Consider the following 23,881-nt stretch of genomic DNA (forward strand, 5'->3'; position numbering starts at 1 on the left):
GACTGCACCAGGAGCTCACTGGTGGCTGTCAGACCCATCTTCTGGGCTTCATCAGTGCCCGCGACCCCAGCAGAGCAGCGGTGGACAAAATAAGCGAACTTGCATAGCAGATCTGGTCCCTTTGCAATGCTTATCAGGAGAAATGCTCCTTTTCAGAATGGAAAAGAGAAATATCAGTGTTCTGCCTGTTTCCAAGCCCTAGCTAGGGACAGCTGACCCTTTTTTACCCCTTGTTATTTTCTTCTCAGTAGAAAAGAGCAAGGACATCTTGAATTCAGATAAACTGCTAAATTAAGCTATCACTTGGTTAGCAATTCCAGGTAACCCATTTCTGCAGCAGCCTGCCATAAACTGAATTAAATAGCATGGTTCCCCCCCGCCCTGCCCTGAACTTTGTTACAACCTGCCCATTTTCCATGTTCGTAGCCTTCCCTATTAATCCATAAATTTGTGTTCCAACCACTATTTGATCTTTCCCTCCTAGCTTTACTAAACCAGCTACAAATTCACTACTTTTTCTTGACATTTTCCTGTATTAGAGCAAGTATCTACTTTTAACCTTCTCATCTCAGCCTGGCTGTTTGAATGTACCTTTGAACCTCTGTCACATTCTAAATCCCTATGATTTTCCCTATTAGTTCAAGGGGTAGACATTTCTTTGTTCCACCTTTGGCATTTTTCACCCTTAGGCATCCAGGAGCTTAAATCAGACTGTTGCCAAACTATCCTCCTTTAATAATTTTTATGAAGTGCAGTCCAATTATCTTTATCTTCCTTGGGGATCCATTCAATTAAGCACAGTCGTAATGAGTGAATGGACACAGAGCATTGTAACCATATTTACATCCAGATTAATGGGAACCAGGTAAGATAACTTTAAAGCCATCAATATTTTAATACCTTGGCTTTTCATTTTGCTATCTTCCATGTCAGACACATTTAGAGAGACCAGCACAATTTTAGAGGCTGAGTTTTTAATTTCCTCCTTGGTTTGTGGAAATGAGGGTTTAGAAACAGCAGTAAACTACATGAATTTGTCTTTAAATAGGTTTCTTGCAGGTTAACTGAAACACTTCTCGTGATAAAAAGCAAGCTGGAAGGCTTAGTCCAGCTTCTTGGACATTTCTTGAATTGAACATAATGGAAAAAAACAGTAAATAACCAATCCTTAAGTGGAGATGCTGAGATCACTGCTAAGTCTTGCTTAGAGAGCATGCAAGAGATGATGAGCTAAAAACACCAGCTTTGAAGTGACTTTTCTCCCCGCTGAAAGACAAACGTTGGATCTGCACTACGGACCTATCCCTCAGATACAGAATAGCTTTGACAGTTCCTTTCACACCGTCTTTAAGGCACCTTTGCATCACAGGAGCAAGGTAGAAGGATCGAACTTAGACTGCCAACCCGGTTCTGTTTCGACACAGCTTAACATAACAGTGTCATAGGCACTAATAAACGTGTCAATAAGCATTTGGAGAAATATCTGGTATCCAGGGAATTTATATTGGTTGTAGTAGCTTCAGCTGAATAGGTCAGATTTGTTAACATTTTAATTTACACAAATCTGCATTCCAAATACTGCTCTTAGGCTCCTTTTCCTAACAACGAGAAAATGTCAGCAGCAAAACCAAATTTACTCCTCTAATAGCTTTCTCAAGATTTGAGGAAAAACAAACAAAAACAAAAAAACAATCTGTGATAAAGCCATGGTAGTGCTTAAACACATTTTTCAATTTAGCCCTAATATAATTTTATGTTAATAAAACAGAAACTTTTTGCCAATTCCAGGTGTAATCCTGAAAGGCAGCGGAGAGCACTGGGAAGGAGCATGTCCCATAGCTGCAGGGCAGCCCCAGGTCTGTGCCCACGGCTGCTTGTTCTGCCTTGTTCCGAGTGTCCCTCGCCCATCCTGTGGGATGCTCAGCACTGCGTTTCCACACACAGAGTGCCAACTTACCGTCACTTCCCAGACCCAGTGCAACAGCGGGCCTAACACGAAGCATATGGTTCCCCTGAAGTTTTTAATATACTTCAGGCGCAATGAGATAAATCTGAAAAAATATCACCATTCTGCTTTACCCTTTTCCCCTATTTATCGCCTGCCTCTTTTTTTTCAGCTGATTTGCTGAGATTAAAACCTCTCGCCCAACTCGCTACAGCAATCCATGTCTCTGAAATTAATATAAACCTATGACCTTTCTCTGTTCGTAAAGCCCTACATTGCAGTGCTGACCCCCACTGATGTCAGGGGGGCAATAAAAGTTCTGTCATTTCCTTAAAGCCAGCATTTTCCTGCCAGAATTCAGATCCCTCCTCCAAGTCCTCTGCCGCCGTCTCCTGAGGGCAGCCAGCAATCTCTCCTGCAGCCTCCATGCAGCCCTGGAGCAGAAAAGCAGCCCCAAATATGTGAAGAAATGGGCACAAGCCACTGAATTTTTTATGTTGATGTAAGTGAAGTTTGTGAAGATTGTGTGATGAATGTTGATGAATGCATATTTTCATGATATTAATGATGTGCACAGCAACGCACATCGGCTATTGCTTGTCAGAGCGTTGCAGCAGGGCTGACGGTGCCACTGGGGCTGAACTGTAAGGGAAAAAATTTCTTATGTGCTGGGGGACACAGATTTCATTCCTTCAGGGCTGGTGTCCCCATCGGTCACAGGGGAGGAAAGGAGAGAACAGAAGAACAAAACCAATTTCTGGTGCTTTCTCTTAGAAATGCACACTTGATGCTCTCAGAAATGGATTTTGCAAGACTTCTTGTCTCTGGGGACTGCTTCAACTCAAATATCTCAGCTTATGGCTAAAAGTAAGTCCTTACTTTTGTATATGTTGCATAGCCATACTATTGGTGGCTATCCGTTCAACGAACAAATGACCTTTCCTTATCACTTAAAATCTGATCCAGTAAGATCTCCTAACCGCAGTGGACAGGTGACATTCCACGAACCACACAGTCCAACGGGAAAAAAAAAAAAAGCAGAATTTAAGTTTCCCCTCTCACTTCACACCCATAGACTGCTGTCTCCTCCTTCCACTCCAACCCTCCCTCGAGTTTTGTTTAACATGTGAGGTAGAAATGCTTTCTCCTTAAGTTATACTCACAACCAGAGAAGGCAGAGCTCTATGAATCATACTACGTAGCTTACACTACCAGACCACATTTCGGTCCTTTGTAATGGTATTTTTTCTGTATTTGGAAAAGTGTAACTTGTAAAATACCAGGAAGAAGGGCTATTAGAAACAGGACTGCACACAAAACCAAAATCACAGGGTTGATAACATACAACATTTATCTAGTCTGGAAACAATACAAGAATGCCATCATGAAACACTACATTTGTGGAACATAGGCTGTGTAACTGCTTCCAAAGACAACGTACAGAGAGGTCTAGAAAGGCCTATAGTCATACACCTCTTTTTCTGTCCCATCGCAGAAGGGGGACAGATGTCAACTTATTCATCCCCTTTTCCTTCTGAAGTATTTTCTGTCTTTGAGTTGTGCACACTTATACAAGGCAAATACCAGCATCTCGAGTCTGAAGACTCTCCCAGGGTTTCACTGACCACTATGAATTAAGACAACAGTATCACACCGAAGCCACGGTGCCCCACAGTCACTGCAGGAGCAAAGACCATGATCTCCACACTGCAACGCAAACTTTTGGAAGGTTTGGATTAGAGAGAGGATTTGGGCTTTGCAGGTCAGTAACCCTCAACAATTGGATAACTGGTATGACGGTTTTCAAACTCACCTCTCTGTCAAGGCCAGCAGCCACGGTGACGATGTCTCCCGTCTCGCTGTTAATGGTAAACATGTTTTGTGACGGGCTCTGTGGGGTCTGAGTCACAATTCGGTATCTCACCATCCCGTTCGCTGTAGTACTGTCATCAGCGTCATTCGCAGTCACTGTCATCACATAGGTACCTTGGAACAAGAGAAGACAAAATATCAGGACTATCGCATTGCACAGCAGATTGAAGTCTCATTGACTCGGGGTTGTGCATTTTACTCAGAAATGCACAGAGTAGATGTCCCATTTCAATCTAGACATTGTGAGGATTATGAAAATAGCAACACTATTGAGACTAGATGATCTGTAAGGATACTGATTACATGTCACCGATATATGGAGAGAAGTTATATGAGGATATCTGTGATTAACTACTAATTCTTCCAGTGATTGTAAGTCTAGGGGCAGCATTTTTTGTCCTGCAATTTCATATAAATTCTCCCAGGACATTTTTTTCCATTTGCCAATCACTTCATTCACATATATTCAAAAGTATTTCCAGAGTTTAATAGAGGAAAGCCTATCAGAGTTCTCAACAGCTTCAGAAAGATGCCACCAACATGCCCAGGACCCCATCAAGTTGCCCAGTGCAGCAAGCAACCTTCTGCTGCCTCCTGTTTTTGGAGAAACGTCCACCTTTCCAGCTCCTTCCAGGGAAAAAACAACATTTCTGCAGAGCAAATGGAACAGCTGCTGCCCAGCAGGACAGAAAATCAATGATTTGGTATGTGTGGCCAGTGATGTATTGAATCATTGGTTTGTTTCTTGCTAATCATCAGTGTCTTCATTTGCCTTGCAAAAAAAAAAAAGAAATCCCTACTTTCTAGATACTGTTGGGAGCGCACTGATAGGCTCATTATCACTGGAGTTTGGCAGCAGGGTGTTCTGCTAAAGTGGGAAATTATCATTATGAGGGTAAAAGATGTTACTTGATTGGATGGACTCCTGCAGATGCTTGGTCCTGTGACCCCCCTGAGCTCATAGGGCCCAGCTTTACACTTGTTATACTGGTAGGAGAGAAAGACTGAAAGGGCAGACACATATTGCTTGCAAAAAGCAATCTGCAACAGTGTATGAATCTAATGATATGAGACTTGAAAAGGAGGAGTGGGAGGCAAAGAGACAGTGAAACCAGACATAACCTTGCTTAACAACCATCAGAACCCAACAGCATCAATGGAAAGTACCGCTTGTACACTGCTCATTTGGGAACTCTGAACACAATGAACCAACTTATGAGCGTGTCAAGCTGGAGGAGATGCAAAATGGTCCCAACAAGAACCCGGGCTCAAGACACAGCCATGTGTTGTTTTGCAAAAAAAAGAGCTGAGCTCGTTCTGCCCACTTGGTTAGATGCGAGCCGCTGGCAAACTTGAGGCCATGTGGCTACATCAGTATTGCATTATGTCTGACCTAATACGCCCAGATTCCCAGCTTGATCACAAAGTTAACCAGCTTCCAGTTCAGAGAAGGCACAGAGAACCAGAGGGCTTGTATTTGTTTGCAGGAGAATTAAAGAGCTACCCCTTGCTCTAAATGGGCAGCGCTATCAACAGCTGCAGCATGCCCAAAATTGCAGCCTACTCGTGTCCCGAAGACACTCAGCATGCAGGCAATGCCCCCAGTATCTTCCCCAACTTTGGGAAAAAAACATTTTTCAGTATTAGTGGCATCCTAAGTTCGTATTTTTGCAATGTGGAAAATGCTTTCCTGAACTCCTTCCATCTGGCTCTCTCAGGCTCTTTTTGTTCTCTGCGGTGATACATACCCCTGTGAGTTTTCTTAGTTCAATAAGAATTATAGATTAAAAAATAAATGAATGTGTAAGGCAAATTCTAATGATGAATACATTCCTATCATTCTGTGCTAATCCTGATTCACATTTGTGAAATGAAAACTAACTATTCAACAACCTTAACGTTTTTCCAATCAATAAACTTCAGGAAGAAGAAAGAGCACAGAATTGAAACAAGGTTGCACAGGCAATGGATTTTATCCTTTCTCTTCAAGCATTTTTTTTTCTCTTTTGCAAAACCAGTTATCATGAGACAACTGATACAAATAAAGAAGCCATTCCTTAGATAGGTACAGGGGAAACGTACAGGAGAAATTTAAATAGGAAATATGCTGAATGAGGAGATGTTTGATTTGAAATCTATGTTATCTTAATGCATTCTATACTGAAAATATCTCTGAACAGAATGTCAAAACCTGGGGCTAATGAAAACAGAAGTGGAAGAGGAAAACAATCTATTTTAGGACATGTGCAATCTTAGGACATACTCCAAATAACAGGTGGTATTTTGTGATTCATTTTAAGTGCAAGAAAAAGCTTAGAAAGAAAAGTTACTGGGGCTCCTGCAGTCCTGGTCCCTCCTCGTTCAGGGTCTCTCAGACTGCACCATAGGAGATGGGGGGTTCCCAACCTGGCAAGAGGTTGCAGCTGTAGTGGGCATGGGGGTGACCTGACAGGAGCTCTGTCGTGGATGGGGGACACGTGTACAGCAGGTGTCCTTTACTCTCACCCTCATCTTCTTGCTTCTTTTCTGCCATGTTGTATTTTGACCACTGGACTGAGCACATCTGCTCTAAAAGAAACAACTATTTTGGCAGCATTTGACCTACGTCCCCATAAGGGAGATGGGACTGGACAAATGTCTCTAACGTCACGAACTGACACCAGGGAGCTGTATTTCAAGGGGCAATCTGCTCCCTATCCACCTCATATCTTTAATTTCCCTCATGAAACCCAACCGCAGAGAAAATAAAGAGAGGAACTTGGCACTAATTACCAACTTGTAACTTAATAAAGCATCCTCTGCAAAGGGCCCTGTGTGGCTGCAGCACTCTGCCGCTGATGGTGGAAATCCAGCAGCCGCTTCCTTCCCCGGCTCTCCGCTGCTCCCTGGGGCTGTTTGTCTGACCACAGTCTGCTGGAAACCAGCTGCAAATTATTTCTTCGTTTCTGCAGTCTGGATGGTGGCTGGGAAGAGCTGATATGTCCGTTCCCATATTTCCCACTCGGCAATGCTGACTCAAGGGCAGCAGCCTGATGGCATCTCCTGTTCCCCTGCTGAGAGCCATTCCCAAGGACTGCTCCCAGGGGATCCGTTGCTCTAACCTGCACTCACCGTCAATGTTCCGCTCAGTTTTCTGTACATTTACTCTGTCTTTAAGCAAGACATATCCTCGAGATACCGGTGTGCTGCGGTGAATGACATAAACATATATCTGGGCACAAGAACTGCAGTAGAGTGCTGTGGATATATGCTGCTACAGAGCCTAACATCTTCTGGGTGCTATAGAAAGTCTCCCACTATAGGAAGGTGGTTGGTGATGATTTACCTACTATACAGTTAAATAATGTCATGTTTCTATGTTGTATGCATGGGGGTATATCTTCATATACTTTATATTAAAATAAAGGAAATACATCCTCGTATCTAGCCCGTTACTACACAAATTAGGCAAACATATACCGGCAGACTGTACATTTCTTACACACTTGAGGGCTGAGACTGGTATTGTTAGGATTCAAGTGAAAAAATCCTAAAAGTGTGCTAGTTTTGGGTCAGACCTGGCCACTGGTGATGGAGATAAAAGAGAGGTGTACAAACACAACAAGAGGGTCTTCATGCTTTTGGTGTGTGAAAGAAGCATTAGCTTTATTTTCTGCTCTGAAGGACTTGCTTACAAGCATGCTGACAACATAAAATGAATGCATGAAGTGCCAAAACTCTGAATTTTGCCCAAGTCTGTGCTGTGTATCAAATAATGAACACCCAGTCCAGATGCTGTTTGATATAACTGTATTAACCTACACACCTGGCCTGCTAACTCAGGTAGATAACCTGTTGAAAGAAAAACATTTCTCATCAAATCAGGCACATGGTATGTTAAATGAAATACCTAACCTAGTACATCATGTCAATATTAAATCACATTTGTTGCATGTTGAACAGCTCTTCTAAGAAGCAGATTGAATTATCATGCACAGCTAGTGATGACAAGATTACTGTGCATTAGCTTTTCATTAACTAATGTGCCAAGTTCATATATCACCTGAGTTAAAATTAATGTATGGCACGATGAAGGAAGTCTATCAGTAAAAGGCAAGACCCCAAGAAACTGAACTTCACAATGCATTTCCTTTTATTTCCCAGAGACTGCCATCTCTGAGATATTATTTTGTCAAATGAGATATTTTTGTTTCAATCTGACAATAGACAAGAAAAAAGAAAGATGCTTGAAAGCACCCCTAATGGAAAATATTCCCATTAGATTAATCAAGCATTCTGCAGGATGGGTAGAATAATACGTTACAGAAACTGGGGAGACAGAAGCAAAGGGAGATCATTTTTTACCTGTATATTCAGTTTTATTGATTTTAAAATTAATTGCATCTGTTTGTAAAAGACTGCAAAAAGATTTGATGTTCACTATATCTCATTCGATCTGTGTATGTTTGTAAAGTAAAAAAGGAGCAAAACAAGGAAGATAGCTTCCCTGTATATATACGAGCAGATAAACATACAGTCATAAACAAATGTCTCCTGAAAATTGCTCTGGAATCTGAGAATCAGGGTGATTCTTTCTAGCTCAGATGCTCCCAAAGCATGCCAAAGACTGCTGATTCCCATCATATTGTCTGCAATCTCCACTCTCCCATCTATGCAACTGCATTTCTCTGGAAAGACTGGGCTGTCATGATTTTAAGGCATACAAACAATATCTCAGCACAGTTGTGCTCCCAAAGTCTTTGTTACAACTGCTTTATAATTACCATTTTTCTAAGCTGGTTTGATATCCATTAGTTAGATTTAATGCATGTAAAAAGAAAGAACTAATGGGCACTTATCAGGAATACAAATAAAAAAAGGCAAAAAAACCTTTCACTTTGCCCTTTATACCACATATTACTATAAAAATACACAATCCTCTCTGTCTACTCCTGTGATATAAACAAAAAAGCTAAAACTTAATTTTTTTTTATTTTTTTTTACTGATAACGCTGATTCTCTATTGAGCTTTATCTTACAATTTATGTTTTTTAATGGCTGGTAAATGGTTGCAGAATCATTAAAGGTTGGTTAACCTTCTCAGTCTAATTCTGACCTACAAGATACTTAATTTAATCATTCCCCCATAGAAAAGGATTGAATCATTATGTGCAGACATGTGGTGATGGCCATATTACATTAGATCTTCATTAACCCAAGTTAATAATGGCTTTGTACTAATGGAAACCTCCCCTTCCTCCTAATTTTTTTTTCCAAGTCGAGAAGCTCACTTAGTGAATACTCTGCATCCGATGCTGGATAGAGAGAAGACAATAATTGTTGAGGGGAAGATTAAATACTGAAAAGTAGTGTAAAATTTACAACACTTCCTAAAAATAAAATTTTCAGTGCAGAAGAGTTTCCTGATATTGGCTTTCTTCCCCACAGAGGACAAGATCTCACAGCCCTACTCACAACAGGAACACTTTGCCCATTAAGTGATTTCATGCATTGCAGCAGGGTTTCAGGAACAGAAAGACAGCACGCTATAAAAGCAAAGTGTCAAAATCAGATTACGATAAGTACAATGGGATCCTGAACAAGTCCTCAAAGTACAACTATACCCATAATTACTTAAATACTATTTTTCTACAAACAATGCTATTTTCTTTCTAATGAGCATGAAGAAGTGTGCTTGTGGTATTTGTCTTTTTAACTGATATTTAAAACTAACAAGATTCTTCCATTCCAAGTGAATGGAGGCCAGAGACTGGTTCCAGGCATGCAGGTTGTGATGTGCAGAGCGGTCCCGAAGATAATTTTACTTGCCCTAACTCGGGTAGCAGTAGCAGTCTAAGTGGTACAGCACAGAGCTGCTCATGGCAGAATTTACCTTGCAGTAGGTATGGATGTTAGAGCACTAGGTATGGATGTTAGAGCACTATTTGGAGAACTGCTGTAGCATCAAAGACTAAAATGGCTCAGCAAATAAACCTGCATCCTCAAGTGAAAAAAAAATCTATTCAATGGGTGATTTGAAGCACTTTCACATATTCATTGTTAAAGATTTCAAGGGAAAAACAAGGAGCAGACTCACCAAAGGTGTTCAGTGGAGTCGTATAAGTAAATAGGAACGTGTGCAAGACATCAAGATGACAAGTGCCTGAAACTCTACTGCAGATGTAATAAATTGCAAATATACTTAAATTAAACTGCATCCCACACGCTCTGGATAGAAAACTAAATAGAAACAGCACTTTCCTTCTAAATGATATTCCTTCAGTCATAACTGATAGCTGCTGTCATTCTCTTTCCCCATTATTTTTGTAATCACTGGCAAATTTTGACCTTTCAAGCAGCTAACCTAATTCATAAAGGATGCCACTTCCTAATTAGTGGAGACATCAGATCCTCAGCCTCAAACAATGCAAGAGTCAGCCTAATGAGAATAAAGAGAGCAAGTGGGTCTGGAGAGATGACTGAGCAAGATGAAGCAGCTGCTGTCACCCGGAACTGAAATAATGCCTTCTTATCATTAAAAATAAAACAAGTATCTCAGGAGAGGAAATGAAGCGATGCACCAAATACTATGCACATGTGGGCAGGGCCAGATTTGAAAATAACACCTGTACAGCAGTCTGCAGCCTGCTGAGACCTCCAGCACCACAGAGAAATAACAGAAGCAAAACTTCAAGATGGGCAAAAGCACACTGAGCCTCCGAGCAAACAGTTCTGATTGCATAAATCGATGAGCCTCGGCTCGGCTGAGTTCCTGCAGATGAGACCTCTCCATTCCCATAGGCGAATTCAAAAGATGGAGAAACCATGACTTAGGATGAGATATCCTGAACACCACCACCAAACTGTGCTTAGAAGTACGGCTGGGTTTTGTGCGTAGCTGAAGGCACATGCGACCAGCGAAACCAGGCATATGTGACCAGGCTGAGCAAAACCTGGGGCTTAACACAAGGCTAGAATCCAACCCTTGAATTTTGACTGAGAGTAAGAGCCATGCAGATTCGCAACAGTTTCTCAGCGTTTCCAGTGCACAGCAGGAAATCTTGATGGACATCTGTAGACTGCTAGTGCAATCAAGTATTTGGGATTTACAGTAAGCAGCGCTCGGCTTGGCTCAGCGTGAGAGCAGGAGGCAGAGGACGCGCTGCTGGAGCGCTGCTGCCTCCCCTCCCTGCGTCACGGTGAGACGCTGGCGGCATCGCAGGAGGTCTCTGGGAAAACAGCGAGATCAGCTCCGTCTCCTTCCAAACCCATCCAGAACACTACATGCGTTGTCTTTTAAAATGTGGTAGCAATAGGAGATGAGGAAGAAAAGAACAAAAGTTCACTGATTTTGTGGATTCAGCCATCGGACCACAGCTGTGGTAAATGTTCGCTGGCTGGTGGAGGCTAGACTTGTGTTCATTGTGCGAAAGGCAAAAAAGGCAGTCGTGTACATGTCTGTGTACACCTACACATGCAAACACCTGAACACCTAAAACACTGGAACTACATTTTGGTATTATTACAGGTGGGCTAAATAGCATCACCCATGTAATTCCTTATCATCTACAATTTTTTGTTCCTTTTCTCTTGTATTAAGTGCATCTTTAGAACAGTTGTTTTGTAGCAATACATGTAATATAATGTAATAATAGATGTAAATATAAATATATATAGTACATATATATTACTAGATTGTTTGTAACTGCTGGTTAAAATGTAGTGGAGAGAGGACTACTGCAGAGTCATAACTCACTTCAAGAATGGTCTCAGAACATGATTTCCACATTGTTTTTCTTTATATCAACCTGGCCATTTTTTTTCTGGAGGAAAAAAAACACCAGTCGGGATTTGCATTTTTTTTTTTCTCACTTACAGTCCTGTAATTCACTTCCTTGCCATTGGGACTAGATGCTTCTGAAAAGGAAATTAAGAAGAGCACGGATTTCATAACCACTCACCTCGAAATAAAAGGGAAAGCACTATGATATGTGTGCAGAAAAACAATTTCTTAAAATTGTGCTTGTCTGAGCAAAAGAACTTAAAAAGAATATTGTGTATCCCAAGTCTGTGTGTCATGTGTGAGAGAATAGAGTCGGGCTGGACAAAGGCATTTTTGACAGCACATGAAGTGCAAGGACCAGACTAGCATCTACCAAGAAGAACACGATAGCGCTGCATTGGGGCGCATGTTCAGGCTTCTCATGGGCCTAGAAGTAATGCACCCGAGCTGTGAAGAGCTCTGGGAAGACTGGAAAAAATTTTTGAAGCTTATTCTGGCACGTGAAGATTTTATCTTTACTCGGTTTCTCTGAAACGCATCGAATTTGCATTATTTCTGGCTTTCAGTGCTATCAGCAGGAAAATGCACCCGGCACAGGCCCCAGACTCCCCTGTGCAATGCCTATCGCGAGCAGCCTGAGCTAGCTGAGGTCTACAAACCTCTGTGGGTGCTCTGGTCAGCCAGAGTTTTCCTTAATGAAGAGTACCAAATTTACCTCCATGCTGGTAAAAGAATATTAAACATTTTAATTATGAGCAGCAGAACTGTATTTTGCAATGATTCATAATGGGAGAAAGGGGTTTGCACCCAGTGCCCCATTCATTTTCAAAAATGAAGCTGCTTCTCTTTGGTGATTCCAGATTTCGGGCACTGCCACTTTCCTTTTCTCCTGTTCCAGTCAGTAACACCCGCTCTGTTTTTCCACTGTAAGAACAACCTGCAGGGCACCAAACACCTCGTCACTAATTGTACTACCAGGATGGAAAAGAGGAAGGAGCTCGAAACACAGAATCCAGATTGTTCACATGAATACATATATATACACATGCAACTATAGGCCTTAAAAGATTAATTTCACATGCCTTAAATTGCAGTTTAATTTGAAAACTAATTCAGCCTCATAATTGGCTTTCTGCTCAAATCACTGAGGCTAAAGATTTAAATTCTTAATATTCAGATGACTTTCAAGTTTCTGGCCCCATCTGTGCGTTAGTCCATGGTGTTAATCTCTAAGGGAATCTCTGCTAGCATAGATATAAAATAAACAAACTGGGACACTAATAGAATAATTGGCTTTTTAAATCCTTGTTTTTTTAATATACTGCTTATTTTTATGAGATTTCTTTAACTCAATTTGCCACATATAGATTTGGCTCCCAGATATTTCATTTTTCACGTGGCATGCTATCAACAATTATTCTATCAGAGTTCCATGAAATCAGGAGCAGACGGGGAAATTTTGAGTTACAGCATTTTTCATGTGAGAAATACTGATTTTCCTTTATTTTGGAGGGCTGTCTGTACTTAGCAATCTTTCACACCACTTGTAGGGAGGGTGACCAGGATAAACCATCCTGGAATTAACAACACCGCAAGAAAGAGCGAGCTAGCCGAAACCCGAGTTTAAAAGAAGCCACTTGGACTTTTGCTTTATTGACTTGAAAGGGACCAAGATGCATCCAGAGGGTTAGTGAACTGGAAAGGATGAATGAGAACGGAAAAGGCCAGTCTGACAGGAACAAATTGTTTTGGAGAGATGTGTTAATTTTTGACAATCTTTCTGTTAAAACAAAATAGATACAACCCTGAGCAAAGCACTTGAGTCACCGCAGAGCATTTCACATTGACCTTTTCAGAACTGAACGCTTCAGTTAAGTAAGACATCCCCATCCCACTGCAAGGTACTTTTTGCATCGGTTACATCAAAACCGAGCTTCTGCAGCGACCAAGTAATTTTTCTCCATCACATTTTGTTTTGTGATTAAATTCCTTTTTTCCTTTTACAGTTAAGCATTTTCATTTTATCTTATACAGCCTGATTTTTATTTTTATTTTTTGAAACTGTAGAATTTCATTTGAAGCAGCACTCCCCTCCCCTGGGATGCCCCTGGGATGCCGCAAGCCCAGCTGTGCCAGCACAGTGGTGGGGCTCCTGGCAGGCAGTAATTGGGGTTGTACAGAGGGGGAAAAAAACACCCCAAACCTGTGCAGAGCCACAGGCTTTGAAAGGGCAACAGAATCCTGAGCCACAGAGCTGTGCAACCCGTCCTGCTTTATCAGCGCTTGAAAGGCAACTTGGGCAGCTCCAGGAGAACTTTGCTGATTAAGGCTGCCAGAGGGACCAGGGGAATTTCAGCTCTAGCTTGCAGCTGCATTTTTAAAACTTGTCTGTGTTCTTCATATAGAGGCAAAGTTCAAAGAGGCAGAACATTATTCAATATGAGTAAAACAAGGCCTTTTAAGATACACTTTCAAACAGTGGCTTGTTAAATCAAAACAACTTGTGGGGGAAAGAGACAAAGGAAGAAATATGGTCCTGAGGAAAAGAGAATCCTGCATCGCTATTCCTGTTCTGCATTTTTGGAAGAGCCTGCATGTACACATTTAAATTGTCCAGCTGCGTGACCTTAGGCTAGATAAACTAGAAATGCATTAAAATGTTTTCCAGAGAGTGTCAGTGTAAGAGCCAGCACACATTTAAGGATGTACATGGGCCACGTACACGTGGATGTACACGTGTTCACGCTATGGAAAACTTCATGTATTCCTGATTTCAAGAACACTACGCTCTGGTGCAAAACACTATTTCAATTATTATAATCTTTAACCAGCACCAACAACCTATTATAATTAATAGTACTCGATGATTTCTCTTCTATTCCTGTCAAGGGTTGCTTCAAGGTGACTTGCACACCGCAGAGAGCGCGCTCCTGGAAGCTCAGGCGTCTGAGTGCCCTGCGGTCTGGGAAGCCGGGTCACTTAAACCCCAGTGACCATCTCCAGTACGTCTCTTCACACTGCTGCCAACTCTTCCAGCTCTTGGACAGTCCCCTTTGAAGGTTATTTGTATGCCTGAAGCAAAGCTGCCATGGGAGGTAACGTGCCCAGCAGTACCACAGCACACCGGAGGCTGGAGTACACAATCCTGCCTGCATTCCCATTTTCCTGGTTATCTCCTTTTGCCTTATTCAATGCAGTAGGTCACATCTTATTTGGCCACCCTCCCACCCCTGCAATGGTCAGGCATGACATCCAGCTATCCTGCAGGACCACCTTGGCAGGGCACCCTCCTCCAGCTTGCTGCATCCCAGCTTCTATGAGGGGACCCGGCTGAGCATCCTCTGGAGGTACCGTCCTGCGTGGAGCCCCTGCAACAGATGCCTTTGCTTTGCCCTGTACTTCAGGGTGAGTGCTGACAGCACAGCAGAGCCTTTCTTATTCCCTTTGAATGCAATGGGCTCTATTGATCCTGCAAATCAGCCTTGCAGGGGCTTTCTTTACAGCTCAAGGTCACTACGCCCTGCTCAACAGCATATTTTTGATGGTCTTGCTCTGGGAAATTTCCATGGGTAGAGTTCGAGCTCCATATGTCCCTTCTCCTTTTTTTAAAATCTGGGCAAAATTCCTACTGACTTCAAACAGACATTGGCTGCTCATACTAGCTGCCCTCAGAGCCAGCATTTATCTGGGATACTAACACTCCAGTTACTTTTCTCAAAAAAGGTGTACAAAATCATGAAGAACTTTGCAGATACTATGCTAATCGAGGAATACTGCACTTTCAGTCACAGCCATTATAAAGGGGCATATGGAAGATGTGAGAAATAACAATTGCACAGGATGTCCAGGGAAGCATTTTCAGTCCTCAGGCATACTTCAATGCCAATGAATAGTAGAAAATGAATGCTGAACTCCTGTATCACATAATAAGATTTTTTAGTTTGCTTGAAGCAAATCTCTACTTCCTACATGGATATGCACACGTATGCATATATATTTATAGGTGCATATGTAACTTAATTTTGAATCAATATTGAACACATTTTGCTGCCACCTCTAAGATTATACAATGTCTTTCATTTGTTGACCATTGCCGCAAATAATGTTGAATTCTGGCTGCCTATTTTTCCTTTTGCAAAGACTCCTTGGTTATTACAATACTCTGAATCATCTTGAACTATAAAGAAGCTTCTGAATCTCTGCAAGATCTATGCTTAGCTAAATACACCGTCTAGATTTGCGTCTACGCAGAACAGGGATACGTAACTTTGAGGTAAATGAGGAGTGCGCAGACTTTCACAGTAAGTATATAACCTCTCTATCATTTCTCTCAAAGACATAACATCATGTTTATTGCCAAGTACATGGAATGAAAGCCTCAGATTCCCAAATTCCCAGGTGGTTCTACAAAAGCAAGGAACAGAAATTCAATACTAATATAAACCTTTAAAAGAATACCGATTAAACAGGAAAGGGGAGAAAAAAACAAATACATCAAAGACAAATGTAATTGCTTTTGAATAAAACCAGATTGCTTTCTACCTACCTGCCTTAAAGGCAGACACACCAGCCTAGGATACAGAATACCAAAAATCACTGCTGGAAGCAGAGGCACAACCATTTTGTAGGCAAAGGTATCCTATTCTGATTTAATAGCTCAAAGGCTTATCTGGATTTCAAACAAGAGGATGCAATTTACTGCTTCTTTCACACAAATGAGCAGAGCTAGTTAAAACATCTGGGAACACTTTGAATATTGATTTGTCCTAGAATAAGATGTAAGAAATTTGATTTGCTATGGAAATGTATTAATCTTCCAACCTTGGTACGCTGCAAAGTGGCCTTCAAGTGAAAGAAGGAAAAGTCCTCCTGGACGCTGCCATCTGAACGAGCAGCTCAGAGACTTCCCACATCACCTCTGCAGACACGATTTGGAGCAGCACTTTGAAGCCTGGCATGTCACCACCCAAAGCATATCAGGAAGGAAGCTGTACATATATTCTTTCCTCAAAAATAATGCCACACGCTGTCCCCAGTACGTGTCACCACAACAGCCTATTCCTCACAATGCTGAAAGACAATCAATCACGGCTGCAATTCACCTTGTTAAAAATAGTGGCCACTGGAGACTTTTCAATGACACCTCAGGCAGTGGAGAAGCCATGACAGATGTTTGCTGCCACAAAACAAAGTCACGTGGCATCTAATCCCTCTGCTGAGGATCAGTTTATCTTGGAAAAATCTCACGCGGATTTCAGGAGATGTACTGAAGTACCGGTGACAGTTTTCAAAATAAAATTTCAGCTTAAGTAATGAATGCATTCAGAGCAGTTATGTTCAGCAACAAGCTAAAACCACCCTGGTTGCCATATTGGTAACTGTTCAGCTCTGCTGCACTTAAATAACAAATCAACAATACAGTTGAAAAGAAGACATTAAAGTCCCTTACAACTGTGTTTTTCCAAAGATATAAACATATTCATGTAAAAATCATCACTCGCATTCTGTGTATAGCTTACATCCTCACTAACGCTTCACTCATAATTTTTCTGAAAATCTGCCTCAGATTTTTTCTACATTTTACCCTCTGTAAGAAAAATCCATAGGAATGGAGGATGACCCAGCAATTTCAGTGGGAACATTCCCACTTCAATAGGTCTGCATCACGCCCAAATAAGACAGTAATTCCTTTACACCCTGGGACGCAGACTGTACTGAAGGCTCTGGGTGTCAGATACAGAGTTTGTAAATGACTAAATTAAATACCAAGGAGTCAGATATTCAGCATTTTGGGCACAGGGTCAGTGAATGGTCACAGCTGGGTTTGCTTTCTGTTCTTTGTAGTTAGAATATGCACCTGCAACAAGCATATGGGAGAGGCAATACCAACCATTACTCTACACAACTGATGCTTTCGCAAAGTCCACATCTAGAAAGGGGCTACCAGGATCCAGGTTCCCTCTAACCCAAGTTTGCACTTTCTCTGCATCAGGAGAAAGAGATACCAGCTAAATCATTCTCATCTCCATCAGTCTTCAACAAAGGAGCAAGCAACAGAAAACCTCTCTTTTGTGTTCCCTCTACTTCAAGAGCAGGCAAAGCCACCAAGTCAGATTAATGTTTGAAAGCTTGTGATAACTTTAAGACTTTTTTCAACCATACCTGGTTTAGAGCCTTCATCAACAGATCCATTATAGACTTGGTTTATAAACTCCGGTCTGTTGTCATTCATATCAATCACATAGATGTAAAGGTCAATAGGATTCTCCACTTTGTTTCCATTCATATCCACTGCATGAGCCCGGAGCTGGGAATAAGCACAATGAAAGCATAATATCAGCAATTGGATTTGTTGCAGAATGAGAAACCATGCTTCGTAAGAATTGACTTCACTTCATAAGTACTTTCTCAAAATTGAACTAAGAGGGTATCTAATTCCAGCAGAAAGCACTGACGTGGTTTCCATCTGAACTTTACACTCTACAGTTTTTCAAGGCTTAACATAATATTGAAATAATATTTTAAAATATTGTCAGTGGAAACACGTTAAGTCTGGTGCAGTGATGCTATCCCTTCACTGCTAATAGATCACTCTGTTTTAATTTTAAGACATGGTGAACCTTGTCTGACAAACTGAAGAGCAAATTTTGTTTAGTTCCAAACACAGTGAGGAAATGAGATTGACTTGAGAGGTTTCTTATGGGGACCTGCAGCCTTTCATATCCACAATAACGGGGATTAATAAACGAAGAGATTTCAGAATGGCATTAGTATTGTTTATTCTTTGTTTAATCACAGTCTCTAGTCTCAGCAACAGCAACTAACCCCATCACTTTATGCACCGAAAGATATAAAACCAGTCCCTTTCCCTTAAATGACGGGAGCCCCTGTGGCACTAAGAATGAAATATTTTCTCCGGCTTAACTAAAGTATCAACGATGAAGCATTACAGTAACCAGAGCCACAGTGTTAAGTCCCCAGCTAAAGTGGAACTGCAGCTTTATCTTATTAGCAATAACCATCAGTAATAATGCTGGAAAACAAGAGCATCTGTTTTCTGAACAAAAGGGACAGCTACAGCATGTCAAAATGAGTAATTAATAAAACAAAGCAATCAACATTAGACTGGAACAATCGGTAATCAGGTGAAAAAAATGGATAGCTTCCTCATTCAAGGGAACAGATGGCTACTCTAAATGGTGTGAGCACTGAACGTCGCTGCCGGCTTCACGAAAAAGAAGACAAGCGAAGAAAGAGCTCTGTGGCCCTGGCTTTGGGTGGGCAGCGGAGGGACATCTGCCTTGGCAGGGGTGCTGCAGATGTTGTTAGTCGCCCCTCTTCGCTTGGATAGCGGGCAGGGACAGGGGACCTTAAACACCTGCGTGCTCCAAGCCCTGTGAGCGTGGCGATAGCCAGCAGCCTGTGGCTGCTGAGCAGTGAGGGCGCTGGTCCCTGCCAGCACCAGCCCGGGCCATCGGGATGCTGCTGGCGTGGGAGCTCCTGTGCCACGGAGGTCTCCAGCTCCTCTGATGCATGATGAATAAATGTGCTAATTGTATTAGCACTGGTTCCCGGCTTCCACTTCCCCGTGCCCGTGATTGATTCAACTTTCTCCTTCATGTATGGCATTCAGAAGTCCAGAGCTTAACAAAAGGAACTGCACGCTGTTATGATGGGCTGGATTAACATTTAATCAAGCAAAGAGAACAAACTGCCACGTGAAACAGGCTGAACGAAGAACATTTTTTAAAGGAAGTTAAGAAGCACTTTTTCTTTAAAGGCTGAAGAAGTCTGGCTTCATTTTCAATACAGGATGTACCATTTGTATTTCTTGATTTGTAATGCTCTTAATATCTGCATTTCTTGCCGGAATATAAACTGCTTTGACTCCCACCTGTTGAGCTATCCTTCATCATGTCAGATGTAGCAATTCAATAACTTTACAAGTCAGAGGTCAGATTGCCTTTGAAAAAAAGTAATTCGGAGCTAAAATTAAAGTTATTATCTTCAAACTGAGGCAGCACTGGGCTGCCTCTTGCTGTATTTCCAGGAGCGGAAATGGCTCCATTCAGAGATAAAGCAGAGAGCAAGGCTGATATCTTTCCCCTAAGATCTGACTCTCCCCCTGCAAATTTTTAATTACATTTGACAGCTTTTGTTTGAAACCTCCAGGAGTAAGGAATTTCTCAGCAATGCACATCTATCTGCTTATTACACTTAGCACACGTTGCCACGAACAGGGTACTTACTGCCTGCGCTCAAGGAAAGAAAAATTTCAGCGAGCAAGGCTGCAGGAATCTCCCCCACCTGCACTGAGCCAGCACCAGCACCTGGCTGTGCTATGGGAGGCAGGATGGTGAGTGGTGACCTGGGCACCAGTGTCCTAATTCATGGCATTTGGGCAGCCAGGAGCATGGCACTCATCTCGCTCCCCACCCCAGTGCAGCAGACCCTGCGCCTTCTTCCTGCTCCTTTTTTGCCTCATTTCAATGAACTTTTCCTCCTTTTTTTTTTTTTTTTTCCCTCTTGTGCTTGCTTGCGTGAATTTTCTCTATGAATATTCTTTAACAAATCTTTGTGGTAATGTCTCAGTATCATTTCACACGTTACTCTTCTGCGGTCAGTGCCAACTGCAGCAGAGGGAAATGTGGTGCTTGAGCCAGAGAGTGGAATATAAGCTGTGCTCAGCAGGAGGTCTTCCTCATTAGAGACCATTCCTAATTAGAGACCCCTCCCAGAGGAGGGAGCAAAGGGAGATGGACTCCAACTCAGCAATCTGCCCACTGAGAAACAAGCTGTACCTCCAAGGCAGATCAGATACTACATTCCCCTTCCTTAATTCATCTCCCCTGTCCTCAGGCCCTGCTCTCTGTATTCATCTTGCATCCTCAATCCGGACAACGTTCTTCTTTTTGGAGTCATTCTTTAGATGCTAAGATAGGGCTCATTTGTGCAAGGCACGAGCCTAACAGGGTGCTCAGCAGAGCAGGCTGCAGTCTGCTCCTACCTGTACCCAAGTCGGTGCTTTGGAGGTAGGACGGGAGGCATGAAAAGCAGGTGCACGCGAGTGCTTCTCCATAGTTTGTGACAGTGGGTAAGGCACAAAAGGTGATGGCTCTGCTCAGTCAGACACAGACATTACTTGGAGCTGGAAAAAACAGCTCTGAAAAAGCCAGTGAGCACAGCCTGGACCAGAGGACACACACCACACACAGGTGTGCACAAGTGTTCACAGGGAAGCCGATGGGTAGCTGGAGATACAGCTAAGAAACACTTATAAAGTTAGCTTGAAATATTTACACTGTCCCTAAGAGGAAGAACATGACAGGAGTAGAGAAGGAATAAATAATAAGTGAAACACCATGCAGAGGATTCTTAAAAATTAATACAGGTATAGCCAACTAATCCTTAGTCGGTGTACGCTGTACACCAGCCAAAGAGCAGGCTCAATATTCTTTAACAAACATTGTTTAAAGGTATGACAATTGTTGCTATCATATTCAGCAGCAGCTACCACAGGTCTCTGAGGTTTTTCTACTGACAGTTTCCCACGTAAATGTAGCTGTTGGCATACAAATGATTCAGTATCATGATTATTGATTACACTGGAGGCTGGTGGTATCTGAAGGTAGTTAGTCAAAGTCAACACAGTGAATTGTGCTAAATATGAATATTACTTATGCACTAATACTACTAATACAAATATATATTATCAATCAGTGACAGGGACTCTAAGCAATAAGCATACAATGTCATGCCTAATTTGTGTGCTCTTAATTGTGATTAAAAGTGCAAATTAGGACATTGTGACACAAATGGCTGGCATTACTCACTAGAACTTGGTTAAAAATACTGGAATTAGCTCTTGTATCCCTGAATTTTGAGAGATCTTTTTTGTCTCCTTGCACTGGAAATAACTTTCTCAGACTATAACTAACCTGTCCTGCTCCAGCCATTTCTGAGACAATATTTCATTAGTCTGATGCTGAAGGCATACATGTGTCTGGGATTGGATTAGGACTTGCTTTAGAGCTCCCCCATAATGTACATTACTTGGGTACCATAAGCAATGACTGCTTAATGACACGTTGATGTTGATGGCTTTTAAAAACAAAGCTTGCAAAACATCTTTGGAAAACTAACCTGCCAGTTTGCTATCCCTAGCACTTGCCAGGCCTAAATGCAGCTTGATATGAAACCCGTGTGTGGATCAGAAAAGACATTCGGAGTCACTAATTCAGTCACCAGTACAAACAGGGCTTTGGGAACTCAGCTAAATAAGGCCAAGAGAGCTCATGCATATTAAATATTACTACCTGCCGAAACTTACTTGGCATGCAATAAACATGAAGGGCTGACTAGAGCAGGAGAAGCAATAACAAGCCGTGCCTGCCGCAGCGAGACGGGGTGAGCTGGCGCTTGTGCTGGGAGCGCGCCCCGAGGCTGTGTTCCTGCACACGCAGCTCCCAGCAAACCGCTCGGCACAACACGCGCTTCTGCAGCACAACGTGGTGCTGGTTAAGTGGCTGCAAAGCCCTTCTCATTTTTTCCTGATCATATTTGCAGCTGACACTGCATCTGGGATGTCTGCAAGGTCCCCGGAGAGTTTGCACTCTGGTTTCTAGTGCAGACGAGAAAACAGATGAGGCCAAAATGCGGCTGAACTCGCGATCTCTGCCCCTGCCAATTGTGCTGGTGAAGTTAATGCAGGGCTGCTAGCGCACGCTGCACCTGGGCAGACAAAGCAAGTCCCAGAGGAATATATGTCTCTGCATACATCAAACTCAGAATGATCCTCCCTAAAAGTTCATGAAAACGTATGGGGAAGTTCTGCTAGAGAACTGAACTAATTAGAAAACATCCATTTCTCCCTAGGGAAAAGGTTAGGTTTCATCAGACAAATGGCTTGCTAAATGTGGGGAGAGTTAAAACACTCGTATTTTTAAAATGGTAGTCCTGAAGCAATGCAGATAATTATGCATAAGAAAATATGTGTTGAGAATGTAGGAGTTAATGAAACAGAACTCTTCATATGTAGCCTCACAAACACTTGCAAATTATTATTATTATTTTTATAATTAGATTCTAGATTACCTGGGAATGAAAGCAATGAGGACAACACTCAGCAGTGACAGAGATGCTGAACAGGCTTCATTCTGTTTAGGACTGCAAAAAAACCTGAGGTTGTATAAATACCCCCATCTGCAGCCTGAGCCGCCAGCCCCTGCGCTGCTGCAGACCAGGGGCAGTGCCCGGAGCTCTGCTGCCAGCCTTCACCACTCGAGGGTTAGGTCCAGAGCTACTAACCAAGCTAACAAAATCTCCACAGCAGATGTCAAACCAACTTAGAGATGGCCAAGCTTTACAGTCGGGATCCAAGCCTACACCTAAGTCGCTGTTTTATCTGTATGAGCCTAGCTTCAAGTCTGTCTGCCTTTCAGTTAAGGGCTTGGCTATTTGAAGTGACATTTATTAACCAACTTCTCTGAAACTTGCAACAGCCAAGACTTGGGACTGTATCTTCTTTCTGGAGGCTGGCTTATTTTTTCCAGCTTCAAGGATCATCCACTCCTACTGTAAGTTTCTTCACTAGTGCTTGGGTCATTGCTTTGGAGATGGTGTATTTATACATGCTTTGTAAAGGATTATTAAATGAACAATTGATGATTCAGTAAATCATCAATCAATTGCTCCTGAGGCTAAAGGATCTAAAGGTTGTTTACAGCCATGACTAAAATGATCTCCATCACCTTCTACTGCTTTGCTAACAAAGATTTTCTATCACTCACTATTCTTGTCTATAAGGTCTCACAATGTATTTATCAGCTATTCACTCTCCATAAACTATAAATTCCTGTAACCTTCAGAGTGTGAATATGCTTTCTTGTGCCTGGAATTGCCAGTTCAAGGTTTTTGTAAGGAACAAAAAAGGCTGGGAATCCTGCAGCGTGCACGAGGCAGACTTACCAGTTGCCTTTGCTAAGGTGAGAATTCAGTCTACTGAATTTCCCGTAACCAGCAGATTAACTTTGTTATTAAGGCATTGCATGATTTGTTATTACAGGGGACAAAATCTTTTTCATCTTATTTTTTTTTGACTGAGAATGTCCATTACTAGACATCATAGCGGCTCCATCAAAAGTGTTAACTTGTGCATTGTATTATCGACTACACTGTTATAATAACCTGGCACTGCCGAAACAATATCAACAATGATAAGATGACACACAGAGTATCTCAAATATTTCTTTTTCATAACAATCTCTCTTCATATTTTCACAGGCGCAAAAAACCAAAATAAT

At 42.0% G+C, this 23,881-nt stretch overlaps 1 protein-coding gene across 4 annotated transcripts in view; it reads right to left on the bottom strand.

Moving 5' to 3' along the window:
* CDH4 (cadherin 4) overlaps window positions 1-23,881 on the bottom strand; it is a 525,850-nt gene that overhangs the window by 76,509 nt on the left and 425,460 nt on the right. For all 4 annotated transcript variants that reach the window (XM_013188900.3, XM_066978558.1, XM_013188903.3 and 1 more), the window contains 2 exons: window positions 17,742-17,886; window positions 3,759-3,931 (listed from right to left, as the gene is read on the bottom strand). In XM_013188900.3, the coding sequence (XP_013044354.2) occupies window positions 3,759-3,931; window positions 17,742-17,886 (318 nt within the window). The remainder of the gene's footprint in view (window positions 1-3,758; window positions 3,932-17,741; window positions 17,887-23,881) is intronic.

The sequence above is a fragment of the Anser cygnoides genome, chromosome 16, assembly GCF_040182565.1.
Source record: "Anser cygnoides isolate HZ-2024a breed goose chromosome 16, Taihu_goose_T2T_genome, whole genome shotgun sequence".
Taxonomy (NCBI): domain Eukaryota; kingdom Metazoa; phylum Chordata; class Aves; order Anseriformes; family Anatidae; genus Anser; species Anser cygnoides.